The sequence below is a fragment of the Lactuca sativa genome, chromosome 7 (genome assembly GCF_002870075.4).
Source record: "Lactuca sativa cultivar Salinas chromosome 7, Lsat_Salinas_v11, whole genome shotgun sequence".
NCBI classification, from domain to species: Eukaryota; Viridiplantae; Streptophyta; class Magnoliopsida; order Asterales; family Asteraceae; genus Lactuca; species Lactuca sativa.
The window spans coordinates 18,143,064-18,154,334 of record NC_056629.2 but is presented as its reverse complement, the minus strand read 5'-3'; the positions used below and the strand labels follow the sequence as shown (position 1 = coordinate 18,154,334).

At 31.6% G+C, this 11,271-nt stretch overlaps 1 protein-coding gene across 1 annotated transcript; it reads right to left on the bottom strand.

Annotated features, from left to right (window-relative positions):
- Positions 1-9,804: 9,804 nt before the first annotated feature.
- LOC111890960 (uncharacterized) lies at positions 9,805-10,736 on the bottom strand. The gene has a single exon (XM_023887036.3). It carries the CDS (start codon positions 10,543-10,545, stop codon positions 9,976-9,978), a length of 570 nt encoding a protein of 189 aa, XP_023742804.1. The 5' UTR covers positions 10,546-10,736; the 3' UTR covers positions 9,805-9,975.
- Positions 10,737-11,271: the final 535 nt, after the last annotated feature.

Here is an 11,271-nt window from a genome sequence, read left to right as displayed (position 1 = left end):
TACAAGGGCTCTTTTGGAGATATAAACTTGGGTTCCACATATATTTACATGATATCAGAGTTGGCGTTCTATACCCCCATAGCATAGCACATCCTTATCTATCCTCATCGAGCCTCCGATTCTGAGGGGGTGTTAGTGTATACCACATCAGTGCGATACGGTCTTATAAGTGGTTATATATGTTGGAGTCTCCATTTTCTCCACAAAGGCTCTTTTGGAGAGACAATATTGGGCTCCACATATGTTTACATGTTATCAAAGTCGTCGTCCCGCACCCCCGTCACTTAGCACGTCCATATTTATCCTCATCAAGCCTTCGACTCTGAGGGGGGGGGGGGGGAGGGGGGTGTTGGTGTATCACACATCGGTGCGACACGGTATTATAAGGGGCTATATATATATATATATATATATATATATATATATATATATATATATATATATATATATATATATATATATATATATATATATATATATATATATATGTATTGGAGTTCTCCTTCTCTCCACATGGGCTCTTTTGGAGATACAATCTTGAGCTCCATATATATTTGCATTTTGGAGAGACGGTCTTGGGCTCTATATATATTTACATTATGGTGCCTTCATTTTCTTTCTTTAGATTATGACAATACATTGGAAGCTATTTAAAAGAGTTTGTTGGCATCTCCTCAAAAGTAACAATGCCTTGCTCTTTGAACGCCAAGCTTAAGCGTATGAAATATCTACTTTGGATCGAATATTTATGTCACAAATAATGTTACGCTCACATAATACCTTCTTGTTGTTATTAGACATTACATCCTTTAAATAATGGGCCAAAACTCTTTTGTTTTCCTAACAATGGTTGGGATGTATGTAGGTTTGTATGTATGCGTGTTGATTATCCAAAATACAAATTCATAACAAATTAACATTTTTATCTAATGTAGCCGTAATACTCTAGAAGTAGTTTTTTCACGACATTTCGCCTCAAACATGTACGTTGTAAATTTTGTCATTTTTATGTCAAATCCCTCTTGTATACATTTCAATCCCAATGATATCTTCGGATATTCATTGGTTTTTAATAACAAGATACATGTAATATAGGTCTTGGTTTGGGGAACAATTGATGTTTCGTTTATGAAAACAAGATCTAGAAGTTACGGTTGGGATGGTAGTCCCCAAAATGATGGTGTTTTTGTTCCCATATCTATATCATCAACATGATCATGTAGATCGAAAAATTGTTATGTTTTTACTTGTAAATACTCATCGTGTGGTTGTAGATTAGAATCATTAAGCAAGAAATATAGTTGTGTGTATTCACCGACTTTATATGTTTGCTTACGTGTAATTTCTCCTTATGTACCACACATTGAAGGTCAACATTGGATATCTTCCCCCTCTCTTTCGTAGAAAATATTAGGATTCGCACTAAATGGTTTGTGTTTGGTACATCGAAGGAAAACACTGATTATGCCCTCCTTTGGGTTGGTTAATTGGAGGAACATAATGACTAGGCCCCCTTTGGTTGGTTTATTGGAAAACATAATGACGAAATCATCTTGTTATTTGGTACATTGGAGAAACATAATGACTAGCTCATAAATCACCATATAAATATCTAGCTCATTTTTTATTTATAACAAGTGCTTTCATGTATGCGATATCTAGAGTCAACATAGTTTCCAATTGATTACTTCTGACACTAGACCCATTTCTAATTGTCTGATTACCACCCAATTGATTGCCAAAAGAGTCGGTTCCACCATGTGATATCTTCGTAGTACATAATTTTTTTTGTACAACACTAATATCTAAAGAAAAGGTGTCACGCTTATAAACAAAGAAAGTGCATCACCCACAAGGTGTCTCATGTATATATCATCAATTATCTCGATTAGATTATGAATTCCATGAGGTTGGTGATATAACTTTATTTGTGTTTCTATTACGTTAACTTTGCTAACCAAAACTCGAGCTAAATCAACATATGTTATATTTGCTAGCAAATTTAAATCATATTCACTTAATTCCAATGTATGTATTCCATAATATCATTTCTTCTTTGTCATGTCCTCTAGTATGCAGAGCATCTCTAAATATTTGGCACGCGAGATCCATTTTTGGTTTTCTTTAGGTTTCAATAATGTGTTTTCTAGAACTTTGTCTTTAGGCAATTGATAAATCTTTTTTTGAAATTTCAAAGAAGATATACATATTTAAAAAAAAATGTCTTTTCATCTTTGTATATTCAAAAAGTTTATATTTGTTTGAAATTTTCAAAATACTTTAAGATATTTTTAAGTTATCAGTTTATTTCAGAAATTATGACTTTTGACTTTTAGCTTTTTAAAATTGTCAAATTTTGAATACCAAAGTCATTTTGCAATTTTTGAACTTATGTGGTTAATATGTGATACCTATTCGATTTTTAAGATAACCATATCAATATCTTAAAAAACATTATAACTTTGATAAATAGCAATATTAACATAAAGTCAATGGACTGAAACCGTACGAAAAGATGCTCAAAGGGGATAATCTTATAAAACCATAACCTTCGGTCCTTCACTCTCTCTCTCTCTTTGCTTTTGGTTGCCTCGTTACTGGTGTCACCTCCATTATTACAAAGAGAAGAGCCCTAATATTTTGAAGTCCAAGGGCAATTTAGTCCAAATACTAAAACTATGTCCAATACACAAATACTTGGGTTTCCAAGTCGCATGTCAAAAGTTATAGGTAGGGGTGAGCGCGGTGCGGTTCGGTGCGGTTATTAGTCAAAACCTCACCACTAACCGCAAATGCGGTTAATCCATTTTCAAAACCGCATGGTGCGGTTATTTTTGCGGTGCGGTTAGGCGGTTATTTTTGCGGTGCGGTTTTGTTTTTTCTATGTTGCGGTTATTAACCGCATGGATTTGGTGCAGTTATTTTGTGTGGTTTTTAACCACAGTTTAGATTTCAAATAGTTTTAAGAGTTCAAACATATTACTTGTAATAATAATAAAAAGCATAAGGTATAAGACAATTAACTATATAACTTAAACCTCAAACAACTAATATCTTAAAAACATCAAATCAATAGTAATTAAAAATAAATATCTTAAAATTGTCTAATTTCATCCTTTTTTCAAAGTTAAACATAAGAAAAAACCAACACTTTTTTCTTTTAGTATTTTATCCGTCTTTCATTCATGAAACTTGTCTTATTTTTAATATTTAATAAACTAATAATTGATAAAAAATTGTATATAATATATGTGGTGCGGTGCGGTTTTTTTTGCGGTTTTTGGAAACTAATAACCGCACCGCACCGCAAATTTGCGGTTTTTGAAAAACAGAAAACCTCCCCATCGGTTTTTATTGCGGTTGCGGTTTTTCGGTTGCGGTTTATGCAGTTTTTGCGGTTAATTTTAGTTGCGGTGCGGTTTTTGCTCACCTCTAGTTATAGGGATTTACGCAATTTGTCTAGGTAAAGTAGATGCCCATTTGTTTGTTTGTTTTTTTCCTTTATTTTTTTTTTTAAACAGATGGCCAATTGTTTTTTTTTAAATGGCAAGTAGACTATAAATAAATAAAACTAAAATTTCTCGAGAATCTAGACGAAATGACATAATTAAGAGATATAAGTGAAAAAGCAATAGGATGAGATTTAGAATCGGAAAACTGGACCGGAACCGGAATCAGACCGGAATCGAAACCGTTAAAACTGGAATATATAGAACCGGTTCCGATTCCGGGATTAAAAATTGGCTTTATCCGGGTTTCGGGTAATCTGGGTTTGGGTACATTGGGTCCGGGTAAATCGGGTCTAAAAACTGGAACCAATGTTAGAAACCAGAACAACTTTTAGGATCGGAACCGGTTTTTGTGAAACGTTTAAAAGATGTATATCTCATTCGTTTCAACTCCGATTGACATACACTTTTTTCCAACGTGTAGTTTAGAGTTCGTACATGATTTTAGACTATAAATTTGTCACTTTTAGTTTTATATTCATTGACTTACAGTCACTCAAAGTCAATATATCAAAGCTAAAAGTTTTTAGTTTTTCAGTTTTTTTGTATTCTGTGAAAGTTTTAAAACATGCATATCTAATTCGTTTGAAGTCGGATTGACATGTGATTTTTTTCAACTTGTAGTTTAGAGTTTATACATGAGTTTAAACTATAATTTTGTCATTTTTGGTTTAATATTCAATGATTTACAGTCCCCCGAAGTCGGGATATCAAAACTGAAAATTTTCAACTTTTCAGTTATTTGTTTTTGTAATTTGTATTCTGTGAAAATGTTAACACATGCATATCGCATTCTTTTAAATTCGGGTTGATAGTTTTTTCAGAGTGTTGTTTAGAGTTTTTACATGATTTTATACTATAATTTTAACAATTTTGGTTTCATATTCAATGAGTTACAGTCCCCCCAAGTCGGGATATCAATATGAAAATTTTCAAAGTTCAATCCACTAAGTAGTAAGTAACTACCAAAAAATTATGGTTTTTCCAGTTCTAAACTCACTTTATCCGGTTCCAACCTACCCACTTTGATGTTTCCGGATTTTCCGGTTCTAGACCCACTTTACCCGGTACCGTACCCGGAACCGAACCAGAACCGGTTCCTATATACAGGTCCCGTTTCCGGTTCTACAAAATCATGTTAACCAGTTCCGGGTTTGGACTCACTTTCATCCCAAAAAAGCAAACCCAACTAATACATAAATGACTAAAATGAGAACAAACGATTAAAATCAGGAGAGGGGAACAGTTTCAATCCAGAAAACTATAACAATCTTCAATACCCACCAAATCAATTGTAAGGTATTAAATTGGTAATACCTTGATGCCCAAGAAAAACTATGTAGATGAAACAAATGAGGAAAAGTAAAAGTTTGAGAGCGTTTGAGAGCTTCTAGTTTCTAACGTTTGACAAAACGCTCCGTTTTAAACAAAAAGTCTCATTTGACACTACAAGCTTCTAGCGTTTAATTTAAACAAAACGCTCCAAATCCAAAAACTACTTCACGTAGCCTTTAACAAAGCCTACCCGCTACAAGTTACTCACTATATGCTACAAACTACTCGCTACCAGCTAGTTTTGTTGAACAGACCCAAAAGTCATTATAATTTAACCAATAATATTATGCTTAACTTTTATATTTTTTTTCTAAAATAACCGTTGATACTTCAAAAAAATCATCGCAATCACAAATATATGTTATTGTCAATTTTGTTATGATAACCCTTATAATTTGACCAATAATATTATGCTTAACAGTCATATTTTTTCTAAATAACTGATGATACTTCAAAAAAATCATCGCACTCACAAATATATGTTATTGTCAGTGTTGCTAATTTTGCAGGTTTCTTTTGTTCTAAAAAATCACTCGTATTTACAAATAATAATAATAATAATAATAATAATAATAATAATAATCGTGACCATTATTCATTTTTTTTCTTTTTTTTTTAGAGCTTATGTTTTTTTATAAAAAACAGAATACATCAAATTAATAATTTTTTATATTTATAGATAAACAAACATATAGGTATTTGATGCTATTATTAGAACTTTTCAAATGAGAAATTATATGATAAATTCTCTACATGTGAAAATTTTAAATTACATTTTAAATCACATGATGATTGAAGATTATGTCCAAGTGTCTAATGTGCATACTAACAATAGAAGTCTTTACAAAATCGAAGAAGTTAGTATGTAGAGCATTGATCCTACTTGTTAGCAATGTATAATGGGAATGCACAAGATGATGATGATGATGATGATGATGATAATAAATAAATAAATAAATAAACAAACAAGTGTTGTTTAGGCATGTGTTTAACACAATGTCTCTAAAACAAAGTATCGATATTTTTCCCATTATACAACAACGTAAAGCGATTCTTCTAGATCTTCAGAACCCTCACTAAATCAGAATTTACCTTGGCTTTAACAGAAGGAAGTAGAAGCATATTTGAAAAAAGTGCAAGAGAATGTTTCATTTGATGTGTCTAATTTGGTCTCGAATGATTGTATTTATATAATCAGAATTGTCACTGTCAAGCCACATCTAAATGTGTAACCAACAAAGTATAAATACAAATCAAAATTGAAATATGAATTAAATGTAACTAAGATCTTAATGAATTTTCTGTTATGAAAAGAAAGAAATAATAACAAAAATGTCCCTAAACTTTTCTAATCGACAGGCGGTGCATTAGTGTCTACAAGACGCACATAAATTTAATGAACCTAACTAACCAACAAAAGAAAGCCTTTTGTAGTATAAGACTTACAAGGTTAAAAATCTTTGTACTTATAAAACTACTACCTTTTCATTCTCATACTCATATTCATGTGGAATGAATTAAAAACATAGGAATTATATTGTTAACTTCTTCTCACACCTTATTTTAACATAAACTTTATCATTCATCTTAAATCCAAATCCACCTTATTTTAACATAAACTTTATCATTCATCTTAAATCCATTTGGACAAATGCTCTACCAAATCGAATGTATCAAAGAAAAACATCAAGATATAACCATTTGTCCATTTAATAATGTTTAGGGGTCGAAAGTCGTATTAAAAATAAGAAAAAAAATTATTTGTGAAATTGGTTGGAACCAATTTTCACACTTGCATAGGGTAAAATTCCAAATCTTTACGGGCCACAAGATATTGAAACATGTTTTTAAACAAAAGAATTTAAATTTTCAAACAACAATGTTATGTGGTATGATACATATGTAAAAAAAAAAAAAAAAAAAAAAAAAAAAAAAAAAAAAAAAAAAAAAGGTTCCAAATATTTATTCTATATGAATATGTTATATTTATTCGCATGTGAATGTCAACAAACTCAAATTTTGAAAAAGAAAATAGTTTTACTATATATTAATATAGATGATTGTTTTTAGAAAAAAAAATTATAAAATTTGATATATTCAGTTTTTGTTAATATAAAATAAGTCCTAGATATTTAAAAAAAAACCGAACAATAGTCAACATGATTTTTTTTTTGTAAATATGGATGGTTTTTTAAGATTAAAAAAAAAACGACCGTAGCTATAATAATGGTCGGTGATTAAATTTTTTTAAAGTAATGGATGATTTTTTAAGAAGAAAATGAATGGTGGTTAAACCAGATATTAATCAAACTGTGAATATCCTTAAATTACCATTCTGTTTATTAGTTTCATGTCATTAAAATTTCCATAGTACTAAGTACTAACACAACTAAGTGACTTAATGCAATAACAGCACATCCAGAAAAGATGTCCTACAAGATCCAAAATATTAATACCATATCATATCATATCTAAAACTTACATCCAAACAAAAACTTCGGATTACAAATTAAATGAGTTTTTTTTTTTTTTTTTTTTTTGGCAAAAATAGAGGATATGTGATGAATGATTGTTGGTATTTTTTAATTTAAATATTGGAAAAAAAAAACAAAATAAAAAATTGCAAGTCTCAATCAACTCTCCTAGTGAGCATCCCAAGGATACAAGAACCTTTTGACATGCGATAAAAATTGTACATAATGTAGCAACATTATCGCTTCCCCCGAAAAAACGCTCGCTATTCCAGTAAATACATCATTAAAAATGGACAAAACTTCAAAAATGTCCCTCTTTTTCCAAAATATCAAATTTAATCCCTAAGTTCAAAAAACCTCACAGATGGTCCCTATGGTTTCAAAACTTTTAACAAATGGTCATTTTCGCTAACTCCGTTAGCTTTTTGCCGTTAAGTGAAGGGCATTTCTGTCATTTCACTACCATAGGGACCATTTATAAAGTTTTTGCCTTATTTATAAAATATATATATATATATATATATATATATATATATATATATATATATATATATATATATATATATATATATATATATACATATAATTATTTAATATTAAAGGGTCTCTCTCTCTCCTGATCAATCTTCCTTCCTTGAAATCGCAACCCTTATTCCCGATTCTCAACCCTAAGAGAACACAAAACAATAATCAACAAACCAAAACCCAAATCTATCACCAATAAATCGTTTATCCCCTGAAATCTACTCAGAAATCTGCAAATATACGAAGACTTCTCCTTCCGATTGTAAAATTGGTTTTGAATCAAACTACCACATACTTGAGTTGGAAATTTTGTAAGCTTGATAGTCAAAACTCTTTGTCTGGTTGTCTTTGCATCAGCTCAGCTAGCATCGACGCCATTGAAGCCTCATACTCGTTTTATGTGACATGTTTCTTCCCTAATCTGAATCCACCAACTGAAAAGGGTCTTTTACCCGATTAGAAAAGAGGAAAGAAGAAGAAACCTTATAATGTTGCAGTGATATATTTTATTGCGGAATTAGAAATCGGGTTTTTCGTTTGCTTATGCTTATCTAATTTCTAGGGTTTATTGTTTCTATAAGTATTGTAATGGGTTTATGCATTGTTTTTCTATAACATTGTATTCCTATAAACATGGTCGGGTTGTTCAGAATAACAGAAGAAAATTAGGACTAATAAAGAAGAGGTGATGGTGTTGTTGATGTTCGTCGGAGATGTTACCTGGTTTGGTTGATGGCGAGGTACAATGGATGATGGCAAGATATATTGGGTGATGTTGAGGGTCAAGTGGGTGGGTCGGGCAAGAGAAAAGCAGTGATTTCCGGCAATTGTATTCTCACATGGGTTACTGAGAGGTTGCAACATGTTTGATTTTGAAATTGTTTTGGGCTGATTTCTTTAAACTTGTCGAAAAAGACATATCAGATGGGGGCAGGGGAGGGTAGTTGTTGGTCGGAGATAACATATAAATGGTGGTGGTGATTGTTCGTGGAAGAAGAGAAAGGGAAAAGGGTGAATCGGAAAAGTTGGAGCTCGAATTGGAATAACGGGAGTCTTCTTTGTCCGATAAAGATGCAGATTAGGCTCAACTGGAGCAGGGAAAAGAAATAGAGAGATTTTGATTCAATTAAAACACGAAACAACTTTGAGTCCTTATCTGATTTAGAATTTGAGGTTTGATTGATAACGAGATTCAAAACCCAATTGAAATCAAGTTTGTGGAAATTTGATTTGGAATTTGAATCTTGATCTGAGTTTAGGAAGAAGACTTACGAGAGAGAGAGAGAGAGAGAGAGAGAGAGGGGATGGGACCCATTAATATATATATATATATATATATATATATATATATATATATATATATATATATATATATATATAAGACAAAAACTTCATAAATAGTCTCTGTGGTAGTGAAATGACATAAATGCCCTTCACTTAACGGCCAAAAGCTAACGGAGTTAGCGAAAATGACCGATTGTTAAAAGTTTTGAAACCACAAAGACCATCTGTGAGGTTTTTTGAACTTATGACTAAACTTGATATTTTCAGAAACAGGTTTTTTAAACTTATGACTAAACTTGATATTTTCAGAAACGAACGGGACCATTTTTGAAGTTTTGTCTTAAAAATAACAAGCTTCGAGTTCAAATTTATTTTTAACAGCCAAATTACAAAAAATAGGGAGATTTTATTATATAGTAATTATTCACTGACCTTTATAAATCGTTATTTCAACTATATTATAATCTTTAAAAATTAAAACGCCATGATAGTGGAAAGAAGGGTAAATGTAGCTCCAAAGTGCATTGTTGAAAATTCTAAAATGTTCTCATACTATTTGAAATTACAATCTAATTTTTAGTTGCTAATTTTGTAAATCATAGTTTTCTTTGTGGGAATTTATTGATTATTCATTTTGAATTACAGATTTTATGAGCAAATTAACAATATGGAGCATATAGCATGAAATATAAATAAATAAATAAACTACCACTTTTTCACATTGAAAAAAAGGGTAAATATTTTACAGACCAAAATTAAAAGGACCAATGAGTAATTTCAAGAAAGTAGTAGTGGTAAAGTGAACACCTTAAACCAACCTTCTTTGGCTAAATTGACAGTTTTACCCCTCATGTCCAAACACTCCAAATTCGTTCTCCAAGAAAATTCACCAGCTTCCTCACAGACCCTTCTTCACAGTCTCCCACCGATTCCGACTCGTTTAAAGTTACCGGACTCAGCTCCGGAGACTGAGTTAACTCAGTCGACTCAGGTGTAGTGGTTTCTTCATTGCTACTATTACTACTATTATATTTCTTTTTTCTATCTTTCTTGCTTTTCTCTCTCTTGTGTCGAACCAATCCATCTTCGAAAGCATCGATAATTTCGTGGATGAGTTGGCGATTAGGTGAAGAATCCCACCGTACCCAGTAACTCATGTAACACCGGAAGCAGCTGCAGTTGAAGAGAGGTGGGTGGTCGGCGGCGGAGGAGGAGGAGGATTTGCAGGTGGTGCTGGTGGTGGTGCTTTTTCTGGCCGTGGGGAAGTTAGTGGAGGAAACGAGGTAAGCCAGGACTTCTTTATCTTCTTGGGAGAGAGCCACCGTGAGAGTGAAGATGGCTGCCGGCAAAAGAGCAAGTTGGTCCGAAATGAGTGGCGGCGATGGGTGGACTGTGCTTTTTCTGTAGAGCTTCTTCATGGTGGTGGCCTGGTTTAGTGGGGTTTGAAGGGTTTGAGAGACGGAAAAAGAGTGAAGTGGGGGTTGCTAGGGTTGAGGCTCTTTAAGTTGGCGGTTTTCAGGATTTTGGAAGGGTAAATGCCTATTTCCATATCGATCTAAGTCAAAGTATTAGTTCATTTTATTCAAGATATCCAAATCAGAACTAATTTTGAAAGAGTAAATAGATTTCAATTAAGTTCAATTGTTTAATTTACAAAAAAAATTAAAGATTAAATAGATTTCAATTGTTTAATTTACAACATCAATTAAGAATTAATTATATACATCCATCGCCTGCGGTATAAAAGTTCTGTCACAACTCACAAATCTTATAAAACTGTTATATTTTCAAAACAGTCCATGTCGGATTGTGCTAATTGTATTTTAAAGTTTTAAAGTTCCAAAAGAAAAAATGTATTTTAAAGTCTTAATGTTCCAAAAAAAAAATTATAAACGACATAGGCTTATGTCCTAAAGACATATATAAAAAATATTACCATAACTAAATATGATATGTATTAAATACACGATGAATGTTTTCCATAATCAATGTATTTTATATTTTTCAATAAGAATCTATATTATTATAATTAATATATTTCATATTTAATTATAGTAATACTTCTTATAATTAATGTTTTTTATATCTGTTTTTATGGCATGTGTGAAAAAACCTCAAAAAAACTAAGACTTTAATTTAATCAT